This window comes from Miniopterus natalensis, chromosome 8 (genome assembly GCF_054644295.1).
Source record: "Miniopterus natalensis isolate mMinNat1 chromosome 8, mMinNat1.hap1, whole genome shotgun sequence".
Lineage (NCBI taxonomy): Eukaryota > Metazoa > Chordata > Mammalia > Chiroptera > Miniopteridae > Miniopterus > Miniopterus natalensis.
In genome coordinates, this window is record NC_142088.1 from 12016881 (window position 1) to 12036177 (window position 19297).

General features: G+C 35.6%; 1 protein-coding gene across 2 annotated transcripts in view; it reads left to right on the forward strand.

Moving 5' to 3' along the window:
- Positions 1 to 19297, forward strand: part of USP37 (ubiquitin specific peptidase 37) — a 68027-nt gene that overhangs the window by 28599 nt on the left and 20131 nt on the right. Inside the window, exons 11-19 of one of the 2 annotated variants that reach the window (XM_016196800.2) lie at positions 2082 to 2213; positions 2644 to 2767; positions 3262 to 3452; positions 7012 to 7129; positions 8413 to 8492; positions 10831 to 10995; positions 12782 to 12847; positions 15543 to 15684; positions 18938 to 19193. In XM_016196800.2, coding sequence (XP_016052286.2) covers positions 2082 to 2213; positions 2644 to 2767; positions 3262 to 3452; positions 7012 to 7129; positions 8413 to 8492; positions 10831 to 10995; positions 12782 to 12847; positions 15543 to 15684; positions 18938 to 19193 — 1274 coding nt within the window. The remainder of the gene's footprint in view (positions 1 to 2081; positions 2214 to 2643; positions 2768 to 3261; positions 3453 to 7011; positions 7130 to 8412; positions 8493 to 10830; positions 10996 to 12781; positions 12848 to 15542; positions 15685 to 18937; positions 19194 to 19297) is intronic. The other variant, XM_016196801.2, reaches the window with a different exon arrangement.

Sequence of the window (19297 nt, forward strand, 5' to 3'; positions counted from 1 at the left end):
TTCACTGATATTTCCTTCTTTGGTGTTTAATATGCTATTAATCTCATACAGTAAAATTTCCATTTCAGATATTTTGTTTTTCGTCTCTAGATGTTTAATTTGGGGCTTTTTAATGTCTTCCATTTCTTTCCTCGTTATGTTTATGTTTTCCTTCACATCCTTGATCACATGAAGCATATTTATAATGACTTTTAATATCCTTGTCTGCGATTGGGTTTGATTGTTTTAAGACTTGTGATTAAGTTCTTTGGGGTCAAATCTAGAATGACCTTTACTTCAAGGCTAATTTAGTTCCTTCCCTAAAGCATGACCCCTCTTGGGTCTCTATTAATACCCCATGAATTCATCTAGGTCTTTGTCTCTCTGCTCTGACTAGTGGGAACTCAAACAATTTTAGGTCCTGCATGAGCTCTGAGTATTATTTAGCTATAGTTCCCGAGTAATTATTCTTTTCTTTGAAGTGCTTCCTGCTTGGTGTCATGAGGTTTCACCCTAAACGTGCACAGGTTGGTATTCAGCTGAATGCTCAAGCAGACTTCTGTGCAGATATCTGGAGCTCTTCCTTTGCACAGCTCCCTTCGCTTGAGTCCAGAAATTTCAGCAATCTCATCCTCTCACTCCCATTTTCTAACATCTTAACTTAGTAAGATTTCTGAGTTTTGTTTGGGTACCTCTGCCTAGACTGCAGTTGACAAATTGCCTCCAGGCTGAAATCCCGCATAATAGTACAGCTCACACTGTTTGTTTCCCTTCTCTTAAGGATTACAGTCCTGGACTTCCCATTGTCCAATATTTTGTCCATTTTTTTTCATTGTTTATGGCAGTAGGATAATTCCATACCCTGATACTTTCTCATAGTGTGAAGTGGAAGTTCTCAAGGATGTTCAAAGTTGACATCATCAGTGAGCAGCACAGAAATACCATGTGCCTCTGGATGTGATGTTCTTGGGAGGACACAGTATCACTATGCATTACTATGTGCTCTTCCAGCCTGGGCTAAATCTCTTCATGAAGAAATAGAAAACCCAGTATGAGGAACATTTCATTAAATACCAGGGATGGGGGTCTATATTCTTCACAAATGTCAATGTCATGAAAAAGAAAGCTGAAGAATTATTCCAGATTAAAGAATACTAAAGAGAAATGAAAACTAAATGCACTATGTTATCCTGGACTGAATCTTGTACTTAGGGAGAAAGAAATGCTATAAAGAATCTTACTGGGTCAAGTTACAAAACTGGATTAAAGCAAGTATATTAGATAAGAATATTTTATTAGCATTAAATTTTATAATGCTGGTAACTGTACTCTGGTTATGTAAGAAAACGTTTTTGTTCTTAGGAAATGCACCCTGAAGTATTTAGAGCTAAAGTGGTATGATTTCTGCAACTTTCAAATGGTTCAGGGGGAAAAAAATAGGTATGAAATGATGGAGCATATAGTGCAAAAGGTTACCAATTGGTGAATCTGGATAAAGAATATTCTTGTACAGCTTTCCTGGTTTGAGAATATTTCTGAATAAAAGTCTTTTAAAAATAGGTACTTTGGAAAAGTGTTTGGTAGTACCCATTAAAGCTAAACACAACTTACACAGAGTGGGACAAAAGTAGGTTTACATTTCATATGGAAAATAATACAATGATTAATAAATAATAACACAAGGATAAACTTTTCTGTACTCACAACTATAAACCTACTTTTGCCCTACCCTGTATCTATGACTTAGTGGTTTTACTAAGAACAAATAGCAATTTGGGTAAAGTCCCTAGTCCTTTTTAGTGTTCATTTGAAAGTGTATAATTTTCCTTGATATGAAAGTAAGTTGTTATAATGTTATAATTCAGTGGTTCTCATAGTGTGGTCCGCAGATCAGCAGCATCACCATAAACTGGCATCCTGCTAGAAATGCATTCTTACACGTTCTTTATCCAGAATCAGAAACTCTGGACTTGGGCCCCTGACGTATTTTAATAAGCTCTCTAGGTGATTCTGATGCATGATCTACTGGAGAACCCCTGCTCTAATGAACATACTTCAGGAACTACCATTGTCTTCAAAAGTATTATTTCTTTCATTTTCAGCTTCTCCAACTTGGGAAATACCTGCTATATGAATGCTATTTTACAATCCCTATTTTCACTCCAGTCATTTGCAAATGACTTGCTTAAGCAAGGTATTCCATGGAAGAAAATTCCACACAATGCACTTATCAGGTAATTGTTATGTACTTACTGAATAACCTTTTACCTTATTGATTATAGAACAATGGAGTGGGTTTTTTTGGTTTTTGCTTTGTTTTTTTTAAATCCTCACCGGAGGATATTTTTTCCCATTGCTTTTCAGAGAGAGAGTGGAAGCGGGGGGAGGGGGGGAGAGACAGACAGAGAGACAGACAGAGATCAATTGATTGCCTCTCGAATGCACCCCACTGGGGCCGGGATTGAGCCTGCAACCAAGGTATGTGCCCTTGGCTGGAATCGAACCCGGGACCCTTCAGTAACCACTGAGCCAAACCAGCTAGGGCAGAATAATGGAGTTTTTTAGACGCTTAAAATTTTATGTGCCATGTTAATAGTCTTTAAAATACCATACCTAATTCAGTGTTTTGTAAAACATGCTAAACTGGTCTCTTTGTTTTGCCAGACGCTTTGCACACTTGCTTGTTAAAAAAGATATCTGCAATTCAGAGACTAAAAAGGATTTACTCAAGAAGGTTAAAAATGCCATTTCTGCTACAGCAGAGAGATTCTCTGGTTATATGCAGAATGTAAGTACCAATTGTTTTTAACCACTTTGGAGATAGGGGAAATTGAAATGACCTTCATGTGTTACCTGCTTTTTATTTTAAAGTTAGATTTGTATACATATGTTGTGTCCATCACAGGTTGAAAAACCTGAGGGTTTCTGGTAAGGTTCAATGTGACTCTTCTGTGTAATTTATCATATTTTAATACAGATGTGGTCTGTCAGTACAGGAACTTGGACTATTTTAGCTACAAAGGCTTTTTTTTTTAATTTTTTAAAAAAACAAAGTAAGAAGTGATTCAATTATTCATGCTAATCTCACTGATAGTAAAGAATATAAAACTCATCATTTGTTTTTATTCACAAAATATGTAAAGTAAATCATTAGAGTAAATGCGATCTTTTTAATATAATGTTATTGACTTCCAAGTGCTTAGTTTTATAAATCACAATATTGATAGCTATTATTGTGACAAAATATATTTTGGTCTGATTAAAGATGTTATGCCTTCTTAGGATGCTCATGAATTTCTAAGTCAGTGCTTAGACCAGCTGAAAGAGGATATGGAAAAATTAAATAAAACTTGGAAGACTGAATCTGTTCCTGGAGAAGAAAATTTACCAGATATTTCAGCCACTAGAGTATACACTTGCCCTGTTATTACTAATTTGGAGTTTGAGGTTCAGCACTCCATTATCTGTAAAGCGTAAGTAGTCCCCAAGAAACCTCTTTTTCCTTTTAATTTTTTTTTTTTTTTTTTTTTTTTTTTTTTATATATCTTTATTGATTTCAGAGAGCGGAAAGGAGAGGGAGAGAGAGATGGAAACATCAATGATGAGAGTGTCCTTGATCGGCTGCCTCCTGCACACCCCCACTGGGGATGGAGCCCGCAACCCGGGCATGTGCCCTGGCCGGGAATTGAACCCCAGTCGCCTGGATCCTAAGTCGACGCTCAACCACTGAGCCACGCCCAGCCGGGCTCCTTTTAATTCTTTACAGCAAGTGATTGAAACTCTTCTGAAGGTTTTAATTCTTATCTTACCTTCCTTTCTATGTCATGGGAAAACATAAAAGTAAACATCTTTTTTGTGTGTTATGTTCTGTAAAAATACCTGGTGGGATGAGAACTAAGGAGTACTTAATGCTTTGTCATGTGCCTTAGTGGTAGCAGTTAATTTTGATCTACGTGTGTGTGTTAGTCACTGTGGAACATCGAGTTCTTTGGGAATACTTGTTCTTTTTACCTTGAAAAGACTCCTTATTAGTTGCTTATTTTGTTGAACCAAACTGTTTTGATTAAAAACGGGTTTTGCCCAGCTGGGCGCGGCTCAGCAGTTGAGTGTCGACCTAGGATCCAGGTGATCAAGGTTTGATCTCCAGTCAGGGCACATGCCCAGGTTGTGGGCTCGATCAGTGACACTCTCATCATTGATATTTCTGTCTCTCTCTCTCTCCCTCTCCTTTCCTCTCTCTGAAGTCAATAAAGGTATATTTTTAAAAAAAAAATTAAAAATGGATTTTTACAAAATAGATCAAAATTTAAATTATTTCTAACTTTTGCAATGCTTTTTAACCGTGCTTATATTAGTTATTCACATTTCTTTTCTATATTTAATTTCCATGCTCAGTATATCAGATCAAGAGGTTCTGTTTTGATTAATCTTCCAGTTATTGATAGTACATCTCTGAATACAATTTTTCAAAGATTGTGGAATTCTTTACAGCGTCTATATAAGTGAGAATTAGTTCTGTGGCTTTCATACATGACTTAACACAGAATTATTCAGTCACATAAAGCCTTAACCTCAACATATTATGTATACTGTTTCATTGTATCTTGTTACTCTCTGTCACTTAGGAGAAACCTGATTTTCTGAGTAATCTTTTTCTTCCTGACAATCTTTCTTATTTGTTGGGAATTCACAGTTTCACTAGTTTACATCTAAGTATAGACACTTGATGTTAATTTTGCTTTTAACACGATGGAGCTTTTTCATCTGAAGATTTGGGGTTTTCTTCAGTTCAGGGGAACTCTTCTCTAAATAGTGCTTTTCTTCCGCTTGTTCTGGAATTTTTTTTTTTAGAAATACTCAACACCTATATATTGGTTCTCCATTCTCTGGCTTCCATATTTGTCTGTTTTTCTTAGGTTGCTCAAAATGGTAGTGTTCACTGAGGTCTCTTTCAGCTTGAACATTCTAGTATTTTTTACTAGAATTTTAAACAGCCATGTGGAATGTGGACACTATAAAGACAGTAGTTTTGCATCACTAGTCTGTGACATTTCTTACCTTGATGGTTTCTTCAGCCTTTTGCCTCCAGTGGATAAATTATTTTTTTAAAGAAAACGTCCAGGTCTTACTAATACAGCTCATGTTGTAAAAGCTAGAGAGCCCATCAGCAATTAATAATATGATAGACAGCCATCCTGCCCTTTCTTCCAGTGCACTTTCTTTTTTTTTTATCCTCACCTGAGGATACTTTTTTTATTGATTTTAGAGGGAGGAAGGGAGAGAAAGAGAGAAGAACGTCCACCCACCAGTTGCCTCCCATATATGCCCTGACCGGGAATTGAACCAGTGACCTTTCAGTGCACGGGACAACATTCAACCAACTGAGCCACACCAGCCAGGGTAACCATATTTCTTTTGATAGGAAAATTTCCATTGCCTCTGATAGAAATGGCCACAGGAAGAAAGAAGACCATATCAAAAAGGTGGCTGCTACACTGCAAACAGCATCATTCAATCACTCCAATTGTGCAACACCCAAATGTCAGGTGTGCAGTTGAGGTGTGAGCACCAGTGCATGAAGTAACATGGTTCACAAGATGTAGGCACACCAGGCAGTCAAGTTGAACAGTGCCCCAGGAGTTTGGCAAGTCTGTAGACAAAAAGGTTCTATAGGGCCACAGCTGCAGTGGTACAACTATCTCCTCGAAGGCCTTGCCTTAGTTGCCTTATTAGTAATTTTCTTTAAGAGTTCTTTAACCACAAAGTGGTTTCTGGCTGAAGAAAGACTCCATACACCTTATTCCTCATATTGTAATTTTCCATATTTAGCCTCCTTCTGTCCCTTCTGACTGTAAGTTAGTTTAGCCAGTTTACCAAATGTACCTATTTTTTAGAACTATTATAGTTTAAATTGATTGGTTTTCAGTTATTACATGGCATCTCAATATACTGATATATTCTCAGATATGAAGAATCACGAATTCTTCATTTGAAGAACTTAAAATATCTAAAATTAAGTACTTAATAATCCCCATAATACCTCCTTCTGCCTGGCCAGCATAGCTCAGGGGTTGAGCATCGACCTGTGATCCAGGAGATTGTGGTTTGATTCCTGGTCAGGGCATATGCCTGGGTTGTCGGTTCCATTCCCATTATGGGGTGTGCAGGAGGCAGCCAGTCAGTGATTCTCTCATCATTGATGTTTCTATCTCTCTCCCTCTCCTTTCCTCTCTCTGAAATCAATAAAGACATGTTTTTTTAAAAACAAAACAAAAAAACCTCCTTCTGCACTCTTCCTTATCGCAGTAATGACAGTTCCAGAAATGTGGTGTATTTCTTAACTCTTTTTTTTTCTCTTGTACCCTTACATCTAATTGTCAGCAAATCCTTTCAGCTCTTCACAATACATCCAGAATCTGAGCCCTTTTACCACCTCCACTGCCACTACTTTGGACTAAGCTACTGTCATCTCTTGCCTGGATTGTTGCGGTTCGTTTTAAACTGGTCTGTGTTTCTGTCTTTGTCTCTCTGTAGTCTATTTTAAACACATTAGTCAAAGTGATCCATTTTAAATGGGAATTAGTTCATGTCAGTGCTCTGCTTATAGCCCTTCAAATAAAAGCTGAATCCTTACTATGATCTATAAAACTTCCTATGATCTGCCTTTGAACAGTCCCTCTCTCCCAGTTAACTCTAGCTTCATCTCCTACCACTCTTCTCCATGCTCATTTTGTTCTAACCAAACTAGCTTCTTGCCTTTTTTTAAAAAAATGCCAGGATCCTGGCACCTCAGGGCCTTTTTACACTTCAAGAAAGTATTTAAATACTTGCAAGTGAGGTTTTACCTGTGTTGATTTAATAAGTGTTAAAATAAGCATGTCTTAAATGTTGTACATTTCTTATGCTTAGTCATAGTCTGTCCATACTTGACAAGTTCTGTGTGGGAACAGTGTTTCTGAAGTATATTTGTATTTATTTTGTATTGCAGTTAGGCTTCTGCATGCTTACATTTGTCGTCTTTTATTCTTACAGATGTGGAGAGATTATTCCCAAAAGAGAACAGTTTAATGACCTCTCCATCGACCTTCCTCGAAGGAAAAAGCCACTTCCTCCACGTTCAATTCAAGATTCTCTTGATCTTTTCTTTAGGGTAAGTAATATCTTTTGGTATTTTTACATAACTAAATTTTATATATCACAGATAATTATACTTGAAGTTTGTTTCTTTAAGGCAGAGTTTGGACAAAAGTACTTGCAATATGAGAAATATTTATAAATGATATTTTTAAAAGCTTGATAAATCTAATTGTTAACTCATTGAAGAAGAAAATTGATTGCTTAAGTAGATTATACATTTGACTCAACAGCAAGTGTTTTAAACAACCTTAGAAGCAGTTATTTGTAAACAACTATTAATTTGAAGCATAGAAAGTGACACATGCTAAAATTTGGTACTGTGGATTAAAATCGGAGACTCTATAAGTGAGTATACCAAGATCTGAGGAATAAAACATACTGTTTGCTTTCGTTAGGTTGTATGTACCCTATTAGAAACAACACAGAAGAGTCATGTTTTTCCAAAGCTGTAAAGAAATATTTGTGTCTGTCATACACTGTTACAGATGATCTGGGGCATAATTGGACCTGTTGTGTAGCAGTCTTTATAACTGATGAAAATTTGCCAGGATCACCCTTTGTATTTATAATAGTGATTCTTGTTTTGTTGTAGCAAATGGGCAGAATTGTCTTCCTAAGGTTAAAAAAACTTCTGTTCTTTAAATGATGAACGTTTAGCTCCACCCAAAGATAAATACTCTGCTTTTCTTTTTGTTTTAATCATTCCTTACTATTCCTATTACTATCGTAGAATTTGAAGCTTTTCTTGTGTACCTTTACCCCCATTTTTTAAGGATTTCTTGTTTCAGTTTTCTCTAGGTAATGATATCTACCCCAAACTTTGGTCCTTTTAGAGCAGTTGTTCTTAGTGGGCTGTTACCTGAAGATTGAGTTCCATTATAAGAAAGGGGTAGAGTTACACCTAACAGACCAGGAACTCCGCCTAACCTGCAGGTGATCTTATCTCTGCTATGGCCAAATGTTAAGTCTAGATATACTCTTGGCAGTGGTTCTTATATATGTATTCATGGGGAAAAGGTTGAGAATCTGCTACTGTAGAATCTAGTTACTGTCATAAATTGAGATGTTTCCTTTGTAAAAGAAAAAAAAAAGGAATTCTGAAATAGGGCATGATATTAATACTATATTTGAGGATTAGGTCTTAATTTAGTAAGGTTTGTGACTCTAGACACAATTAAACTGGTCGGAGTTGTCATTCCACTGAAATAGTATGACCAGAGAAGATTAGTAGCATTTAATGGGATAATGTTAATTCAACTTCATGTTTCTTTATTTTTTGCTCTTGTCTTTTTATAGGCAGAAGAACTTGAGTATTCCTGTGAGAAGTGTAGTGGGAAGTGTGCTCTTGTCAGACACAAATTTAACAGGCTACCCAGGTAAAATTAATTGCTCTTTAATTTTTCTTCTTTAAAGTACTTACAAATATTACTGAATAAGTGAGGTTTACCAGAATGGATTGGTAAAGGAGATCAGCAGAGCTGAGGTATGAAGATGGTAGAGGATCGAAAGCTAGAATGCAGAAGACAGGAGGATTGGAATGTTGAAGGAACTTCCGAGTCCCAGGTGATGGCAACAAGAGGACTTGTCTCGTGAGACTCTGGAATAATGATAGGGAATCACTAGTAGTTATTTAATTCAGTAATGTATAACATTCAGTTATAATTCTTTGTCCTGTGTTGTGCTGTAGACCCTCCCTCTCTTGCCCAAACTTTTAGTAAAAGTCTCTACAGACACATATATGTGTGCGTGAAAATAAAATAGGAAGAGTAATTTTCTGCAATTTGTATGCCTTTATTCAGAGGATCTTATAAGTTGTAAGTTTTCTTACAACTTATTCAGAGGATCTTACAAGGTAAGTTTTCTGTAATAAGAATTTTGAATTAGGAATGATACTAATTTTCTATAAACAAATGTAAAACCAAAGTAGTTAGAAAAAATTATGTGAATTATAGGACAGCTTTTAGTTCTTTCCAAGAATAAATCTCAACCACAAACAAAGTTGTTATTAACATTAAGTATTTATATGGCACTTTGCCTGGAGAGTGCTTTACTTTCTTTTATTAGCTTTAGTTTTTCTAAGACTTAAGTGTGTAGTTTCTGGAACCTAGCCCCTAGAGACCAGTTCTTTTATAATCTATAATCTGCTTCTTTCTAGAAAATGAACTTTTTTAAAAAGAAATGACTTGCTAAATCATAACACTATTATGTTGACCATAGTCTATATTTCTTACTTTTAAGAGACTTGTTCTTTGCTATTTGTGAGTGTTTTGAAGCAGGAGGGTGGGGGAACAAATATTAAAGCAAAAGATTATTACCAGCTGTCATTAACGAAGGAAACTGGTGTACAGTTAAAAATGCTTGTTTGACCTGGCAAGCTGAATGTCTGTTCCCTTCCCAGTTGTCTAGCTATTTGGTCTTTCAAGTGGAAAAAAAAATAAATATGGAGGGGAATTTTCCTCCTTGGTTTTTGTCTGGTAGGTCACATATATTAAAGGTTAATTTATTCCAAACTTACATAAAATAGAAGCCTTTGCATCATAAACCCTAATATTGGACTTGCTTTGTTTTTGTTCATTTTACTATTAAAGCCAGTCTATTATTCTTGAAGGGTCTGATACCTTGATAAAATCTGTTCATTTCTAGTCCACCTCATCTTTTTAAATCAGTGATTTTAACTATATCACCTGTTTCTTTCATATAACCTTTTATTTTGGTATGATTATTTGAAAACTTAGAATATTTGACATCTGTTACCACTTTTAACCTCTTCATATCAGTTGTATCCTTGTATTTTTTCAAGTTGTGATTTTAAAGGTTATGATTTCTAGCATACTTTTTCAAAGAAAAATACAGTTGATAACTTTAATTTGTAGATTTTTGAGTTTGTGGCTTCTGTGATGAAGTTATATGTATATGGTAAGAAACGAAACAGTTTTCTGTAAATCAGACATTATTTTTGCCTAGAATTGAGGTTTATTCCCATTAGAGTTCTGAAATCCAGTTCAAGTGTTCTTGTGCACTGTGAAGTATATCTAGTCCAACAGACAAAGAGTATGTTCTGTATCAGAGGTGAAAGGTTGCCACAATAGTAACTAAAAAGAGGTGATTTTACAGATCTAAAAGCCTTTTCAGACCCACAAACCAGATGTGCCGTGAAATTTTGTAGAACTTTTAAGTAGAGAAAATTTTTCTATTTCTCTTAGCTTTTTTTCAGAGAAAGTACTACTGAAATAAGAATAATTCTTGTCATAAATCATATTGAAGAAAATCAGTGTTTACCATAAAACATAGGGCTGTTTTAACACTTTAAAATTATCAGTGGTTATATAATGCTTATTTTTTTAAAACTATATAACATTGAAGTAAATAACTTAAGAATTTAACCCAATTATCAGTATTAGCATTTAAAAATTTAGTGTTCTTTTCTGATGTGGGATTCTTTTGGTATATCTTGTTTTACTAGGAACGTTATAAGTTACCTAAATCCACCCAATGTCAGTGTTTTATTTTTATTCGTATTCTTAGTACCTAGCACAATGCCTAGCACATGGCAGGTATTCAGTAAATGTTCTTTGGCCAAATCTTTAGTTTAGTCAAATGTGTTCTTTAAATCAGAGCTATTTGACATGGTTAGTTGCTGCGACCTCTTCTCACATATCAGAGAGCTACCTTTATTATGTACAAACTAGTAATGCCATCATCTCCTGTTTTCAGGATCCTCATTCTTCATTTGAAGCGATATAGCTTCAATATCACTCTCTCACTTAACAACAAGATTGGACAGCAAGTCATCATTCCAAGATACCTGACCCTGTCATCTCATTGCACTGAAAATACAAAACCACCCTTCACCCTCGGTTGGAGCGCACATATGGCAATGTAAGTCCTTAAGAGAGAATTTCTCTGCCTTCATTTTTAAAATGAAAGGCTTAAAATGATAATAAAGTAGAAAGGTTTTAGTATTGATCAAAAGAATGACTCAGCTAGATAGATAACACAGCTCCCAGGTAAAATCAGACCAAGAAGGAGATTTTTATTTTGGGATTTTGTGTTAAATTACTGCCTGATTGAAGTAATTGTAATAAATTGAAGTAATAAAATGCTTATACAAAATTCTTCCAAGTACATTAGTTGCCTTTCACAGTAAGTTACATTTTAGATAATGCTCTTAGCTTTTAGATCACTAGAAGACAGTTTGATACATGTTGGGAATATAAACTTAATTTGCATGCTCATAGGAATCACCTGAACACCAAAATACTGATTCCTGTGTTCTTTCCCCTAGAAGTTCTGTTTCAGTAGATCTAAGGTAGGACTTGGGAATCAATATTTTTAATAAATGCCTTTCTGGCTCTTTAGGATTTCCAAATTTGGGAAACAGTATATTGAATGTCATGCTAGGGTCCAAAAATAGATTGTGTCTTCATAAATGTATTGTTATCAGTGGGAGTAAAGAACTTCAATGGCTCCTAGAAATTTTTACATGAGAAAAGAAGTAACCTTTAATTTTGATTTTGCTTCATCATATATGCTGGGAAACCTTAGGACTTCTCTGAATATTGCTCTTTCTTCTGCATACTTGTATTACTTTGGAGCCATATATTGTTGTTCATTTTTATACTCGAACTCTAGTTTAAAACTAGAAGTGAAAAGGATTTTAGAGATTTTGTCATAAAGTTTAAAACTTTAAAAGTGAAAAGGATTTTAGAGATTTTGTCTAAATATTTAATTTTACAGAGGAGACCCAAGGAGATTAATTTTCTTAAAGGCATGGTTAGTAACTGGAAGAGCCAGGTTTCTTGGCTAAAGTGGAATAATAGACATTTGAGAAAGTGAATGAATATTTGCTAATGTGAATTGATACAGTTTTGTAAAAATGTATTTCTCCTTGGGTTAATAATTGAAATGTATACTAGATCATATAAGTTGATATTAAAGGCCTTAGCAGGTCTACTAATAAAGACATGTTCCCAGACACTCTTAGTGTTTCTGGATTTTGTCTTGTGGCCTTTCTTTGGAATAGATGTGGGGGTTTTTTGGAGGGGGGGTTATTTTTTGTTTTTGTGTTTTGTTTTTTTGCTTAATGCAGCTGCCCTCTGCTGGTAGAGTTGTTACTCTTTCTGGCAGTAGTACTATTTCAAACTATCAGTGTAGGCTCTTTATGAATGATCACAGGCCTGAAACCAGGCTATCTGACTCTGCAATATAAATTAAAGACTTTGGACAAACTCCTTGACCTATGTGTAGGGAAAACAATAAGGTGGTTGTGAACATTAAATGATGTGAAATACACTCATTCTTACTACAGTCCCTGACATCTAGTAAGTCCTCAAAAAATGAGAGCTATTACTATCTTATTGCTTAACAGTAAAGAACTAAGACAAGATAATTTTTCCCAAGTTCTTTTCTTATGTGTTACATGTGACTTCATTTATATTTGACTTTGTTTCCAATGCTGTGTATTTAGGTCATTGGATCGAGGAGAGACCAGAGATAGTATTTTGTTTTCTCTTTTGGCCTCTGTTGCTAGTAAAAGTAGTATAATTGTTTGCTTTTCAAGAGGATATATAAGGATCTATAGTACAAAATAATTCATTTTATAAGTTAAATATATATTTATTATAATGTAATTGTATACATTATATATTTTCTAATTTTCTGATAGTTCTAGACCATTGAAAGCCTCTCAAATGGTGAATTCCTGCATCACCAGCCCTTCTACACCTTCAAAGTGAGTTATATTTCTTGTGTACCCAAAATTTGTATTTTTAAGGATTTGGCTTACCCTAATTCCCAAGATTATCCCCTCCCCTTTTCTTTATTGTTTCTCTTTTTGCATGATAACTGCTCGGTATTTCTATACTTTGGAATTTTCCTAAATCTGCTTTAAACTATAATCTGGGATATAACAAGTTTTTAACAGTGAAGCAATTTCAGATGATCCTCTCAAAATTTTGTTCTAAAACTTCTTAAATCATCTGTTACCATGTAATATTTTCAACGTACTTTTCTAGAAATTGATGATGAGGAATTTTAAGGATTTAAGGGCTGAAATAACCCTTGTTGGTGTAAAGCACCATTCCTCAAAGATACACATGGAGATCCCAAAATACCTGGGACATCTTGTCTTAGACACTGAACTGAAGCTATTCTGAAAGTAGACAGAAAAACAAACACACACATAGAATGTAGCTATTTTACAAATATTTTATTTTATTTTTTTGCTTAAGACCAAAAGTTTGTCCAAGAAGGGAAGCAATTACTTTTTTTTTTAATATACCTCCTCTGTGATTAAATTAGAACCATAGTTCTTGATTAGGCAATTCTAAATGACTTGCTTGTCATTGGTCTTTAAAATTAGTTTTTCTAAAAATTTGATGTCCCAACATACCTTTAGAAAAGAGACACTTTTGTTGTTTAAGGGCTTTGGGGGGGCTTATATAACCATAAAATGACATTTGGGAATTGCTATTTTCTTTCCCTCCTGTTAATTATTTTTCAGTGCAATTAAAACCAGATGACTAACATGACTAGAAATCTGAAATGGTACCGATATGAATACTCTTGCCCGTTCTCAAGATACAAATGAGCAATACCACTTGGCTGCTTAGAAAGTGAGCAAGTGATGCATTTACAGGATGAATATTTTTCATTACTACAGGCAAGCTGCCTTCTGTGAATATAGTAACTATTAATGGAATGCACTCTTTATGTACCAGATCACTGTAGTTTCAAGAAAGAGATGGTTTTATTGAGCATCATTATACTTGGCATGGTCATCTGTTCTCCAGGGTCTATTGATGTGAGGATTTGAGAGTTGGTCAATAAAGGATGATTAGGCCCTAGAAGACCTGTCATGCCGATCAAACTTAAAAGAGGCTGAGTTATGAACCAGAATACCATTGGTTCTTCTACAGTGTCCTTTGTCATCACATTTGACCCTGGTATATTGGTAGCCAGGTGTCACCCTCATTCAGCAAAGTATTCACGTGGATAAATTAATATGTTCAGTTTTGCTTGGTGAGCATGAAATCAGAAATGAGAAATTAAGATGGTTAATTGGCTATTTCTAAGTTATACTTTAAAACCCTTTTGAAGACATAATGGGAGGCTATTCAAGTGTTCAGGCTGGAGTGCAGTGATATCTTGGCTGCTCTCAGCCACAGACTATGTTTGGGCTTATCACTGACCACTTGCCTCTTTTCTTTGATCTACATTGCTATGCAGTTCTCCTGGTTTCCATTGTGGCCTCTTATTTCTTGGTACCATCATTCTATATGTTTATGTATAGTTTTCACATTTAGATTGCCTTTTTTCTGATTTCCATTTTACTTTTTTTTTTTAGTATAGCATATGAATTTATGTTAACCTCCATCAAAGAAAGTTTGTGCTCTTTGACCTTTACCACTTTTTTCTTTAATTTATTTTCAGCTCACTTGGAAGCCAACACAGTAACACCTTACTTATCTAGCATCATTGAAGAATATTTGATATTTCACATAAATGAATTTTTATATAACTGAAGCTTGCCTTTTTAAGCATTAATGTTAAATTTTTTTTTAACCATTTTAGGTGGTTATATACTCTGTAACCTTACAGAATTCCTTATATTCTTAAGTAAACTATACTGAAGATAATTTGAATATATTGTAATGACTTAGAATCAATATTACAAGTATCAGTTACTGCACTGTTTTAATATGATAATGCCCTCAGATGGCATTATCCTACAAGACGGTTTACCTTTACATTAAATGACATTATAGTTCTTTATTGCCCTATTTGTGGTTATTCTCTTTCGTTTCTTAGCTCTCATTTCTTGATGAACTTGCTACATCATTTTATACATCATTTCCTGGGAAAGAAGGGCCCCTGTCTAAAGAGTAAAGTACTTGGGCTTTGAAACTGCTGCCTTCCTCATAAGCCTTTTTTCTTACTTTTGAATCCCTTTGTTTGGAAGGTAGAGGTTGCCAGAAGTCTAGCCTACATGCAAGTGGATAAGTGGAATGTTACTGTTAATTTTAAAGTACATGGATCATAAATTAAAAGATCAAAAGTTAGTTCTCATGCTCTGTTGTCAAAAACATTTATTCATTGCTATGCCTGCATGCATTCAGTACTGTACTTGCTTTATAAAGACAATAACAAACATCTTTGGGGCTGATCATTACAAGGAAAAAGGCACAGAGTGATTGGTTTACTGATGATATATAATAATATAAGAGCTAATTTTCAAAGCATGACTCTTTTGAAGTGGGGCAAAGGTAATGCTTAAGTATACCTTATCTCTCTTTTTTTCTGTTACATTATTTTCCATATAGGAAAAGCCTTTTGTTTTATGTTGGAATTTATGTATCAAAAGAATAACAAGGACAATGTTTATTTATCGAACTTACATAGGTTTTTAATTTCCCCTTGAATTACAGGAATTTCTCCTTCAAATCCAAGAGCTCATTGGCTTTGAGCCTTGATTCAGACAGTGAGGATGAACTAAAACGCTCTGTGGCCCTTAGCCAGAGACTTTGTGAAGTGTCAGGCTGTGAACAACAGCAGGAAGACCTGGAAAAGGTAAGTGATTTGTTATCAGACTATCTGACAAAGATTTGTGTAGCTCTTACTGTCCAAACAAATTACTTTTATCACCAACATCAGCAAACTTAATACACAAGATAGATCATAAACTTAGTGGATCTGTTCAAACCCTAGTTTTATTTAATTTTTTACTTTTCAATTACAGTTGACATACATTATTATATTAGTTTCAGATGTATACCCTAGTGATTTGACATTACATAACTTACTAAGTGATCATCCTAATAAATCTCGCACCCATCTGACACCATACATAGTTATTAGAATATTATTGACTGTATTCCCTGTGCTGTACTTTACATCCCCATTTCTGCTCTGTAACAGCCAATTTGTACTTCTCAATCCCTTCACCTTTTTCACCCAGCCCCTCAACCTCCCTGCCTTCTGGCAACCATCAAAGTATTCTCTGTATCTGTGAGTCTTTCTGTTCTGCTTGTTTGTTTATTTTGATTTTATATTCAGTTTTTGATAGGTATGTATTTATTGCCACTTTGTTCATATTTTTGGTGCTAGTGCCGGATCTGGGGCCACTTAGTGAGAAGTACAGGGCACTCTGAGGCCAGATGCTGCATGTTTGAGAGATTTTAGGACAGTCTGAAGCATGAGCCAAGACAGACCATTCGTATAGAAGAGCCACTGGAAGCAGTTTGGGTAGGGCAGAGTCTCGGAATCACCAGGGTGGTGGGCCAAACTGTGAGCCTGGTTGATGGAGTCTCAGATGTTGCGCCCGCCTGCCTGCTTCATGGGGGGAGGGCTCATCAAAGGAACAATGGCCGCTGCCAGCACTTCTGCCTGGGAGAAAGCTGCCCCCTTCGCTCTCGCCCTGATGCCAGCCAGTTTAGTTCCTCCCGTATGTCTCTGGTGTTTTTCAAGCTGCTGCCAAGCGAGAGTGAGTCTGAGTCCACATTTGGGCCTTTAAAAGGAACTGCGTGGGACTTCAGCAGCTTCCTTCTCCCTCAGCCTCAATCTCTGGTTTTTATAGTCAGAAGTTGTGGGGACTTCTCTTCCTGGCACTGGAATGCTGGGCTGGGGGCCCTGGTGTAGGACTGGGACCCCTCGCTCCTCGAGGGACCTCTGTAGCCACGATATCCACCCCAATTTTTACCTGCCACATATGGATGTGGGACCAGCCCATTCCACGTCCCCACCCTTATCGATCTTCTTTAATTCCCTATTGTAGCACTTTCATTCAGCCAGATTTCAGGTGGTTCTGAGTGATGGTGGTTCTGTAGCTTAGTTGTAATTTCAGTGTGGTTGCGGGAGGATGCAAGTACCGCGTTTACCTATACCACCATCTTGACCGAAAGTCTCAAACACTAGTTTTAGAGTGTGCTTTCTGTAGCCACAAAACTAGTCTGTTTAAAGATGGATTGAGACTTTTTTTTTCTACTGAGGTGTAATGGACATAATATTGCATTGGTTTCAGGTATACAACATAAGGATTTGATATTTGTATATATTGTGAAATGATTACCACAGTAAGTCTGTTTAACACTCATCACTATACATAATTACCAAAAGAAATTTTTTCATGTGATGACAACTTTTAAATTTACTCTCTTCACAACTTTCAAATATACAATATAGTGTTATTAACTGTAGTCACCATGTTGCACATTACATCCCAGGGCTTATTTATTTTATAACTAGAAGTTTTTGCCTTTCTACCCACCACCCATTTTATACACACACCACCCTTGTCTAGCAGTCACCTATCTTCTCTATATCTGTGAGTTTGGGGTTTTTTTGTTTGCTAGTTTTTTTAGATTCCACATATAAGTGAGACCATGTGGTATTTGTCTTTCTCTGACTTATTTCACTTAGCATAATGCCCTCAAGGTCCATCTGTGTTTTTGAAAATTTAAAGATTTTCTTCCTTTTTTATGGCTGAATAATATACATACTACATCTTTTCTTTTGTAATTTTTATTGCTTGATTTTTTAGAGAGAGAGAGGTAGGGAAAGAGAGAGAAACATCAATTTGTTGTTCCACTTATCTGTGCATTCATTGGTTGATTCCTGTATGTGCCCTGACCAGGTATTGAATCCACAACCTTGGCATATTGGGGCAGTGCTCTAACCAACTGAGCTACCCGGCCAGGGCTTCCTTCAAAGCTACTTTTACATATTGGTCCTCAAATAATTACTTGTCTATTTTGGTACGAATTGTTAATATGGTGGAACCAGAGTAAAAGTTTTACATCAACAAGCTAACCACATAAACTAAAGGTTTAAATAATGTATGTGAAGGCATAGCTGCTACATTATCTTCTGTCTTGACACAAAATGATTGTTAATACTTTGGAGATACAAGCTTTTCTAGGAGTTTGTATCATCTTGTGCAACTGTTTGATTTTAAACCTCTCTTTTGGTAAGATATTTTAGTAATTTTTTGTTCTAACTTGTTTCCCATCTTACTTTAAAGCTAGAGGTAGCTCTAGCCTGTTTGGCTCAGTAATTAGAGTGTCAGCCCATGGATTAAAGGGTCTCAGGTTCAATTGCAGGTCAAGGGCACGTACCTCTGTTGCAGGCTGGATCCCCTGCCCTGGTCAGGGCTCATTCAGGAGGCAACCACTTGATGTCTCTCTCACCTGATGTTTCTCTCTCTCTCACTTCCTCACTCTCTTTCTCTCTCTCCTCCCTCCCCTTCTGCTTTCTTTAAAAAATATCAGTGGAGAAAATATCCTCAGGTGAGGATTAACTAAAATAGAATAAAGCTAGAGGTAGTTTGTGGTTGATCACCTTGAATGAGAAATCATAAAAAGTCAAAAATTCTCCCCGTAGTGAAAATAACTTCTGAATGTTTATATAATGTATTTTTTTATTTTACTCATTTATTTAAAAAGAATAAGACCTGCCAACATTTAAAAGGAATATTAAATGTAGTGACAGAATATTTACAGTATAATTCACATATGTCTGAAAGAAAATACAGTATTATCTCTGATGGATTTTGAATGAATTTGTTACTTTTACGGATTTTCCAAATTTCTACAAAGAATGTACTTAACACTTACTGTAACCAAGAAACATGTATTCTTACGTACTTATTATTAAAAGAATATTAGGTTTGTCAGTGAGTTTATATACTGGTTATTGATTATTAAATAACCAAAAGCATCACAGAAAGGAAACTTTTTAGAAATAAAATAAACTTCTCACTTTAAACTCTAAGATTGCTATATTTGTAAATATTCAGGTTTCCTCTAAAAGTAACACTCTTCTTCAGGATTCAAAATCATGCAAAATAGAGCCTGATAAGTCTGAATTAGAAAACTCAGGATTTGATGGAATGAATGAAGAAGAGCTTCTGGCAGCTGTTTTAGAGATAAGTAAGAGAGAAGCTTCACCATCTCTGAGTCATGAAGATGATGATAAACCAACCAGCAGCCCAGATACTGGATTTGCAGAGGATGATATTCAAGAAATGCCTGAAAATCCAGAACCTATGGAAACTGAGAAACCCAAAGCAATCACAGAGCCAGGTAGGTTTAATGAACATAACTGCTAACGGAGACAACTGTATTCCAAAGCTTTATGGTGACAAATGACTTCTAATTAATGGGAGGTGCGAGCTGGATCTATATAA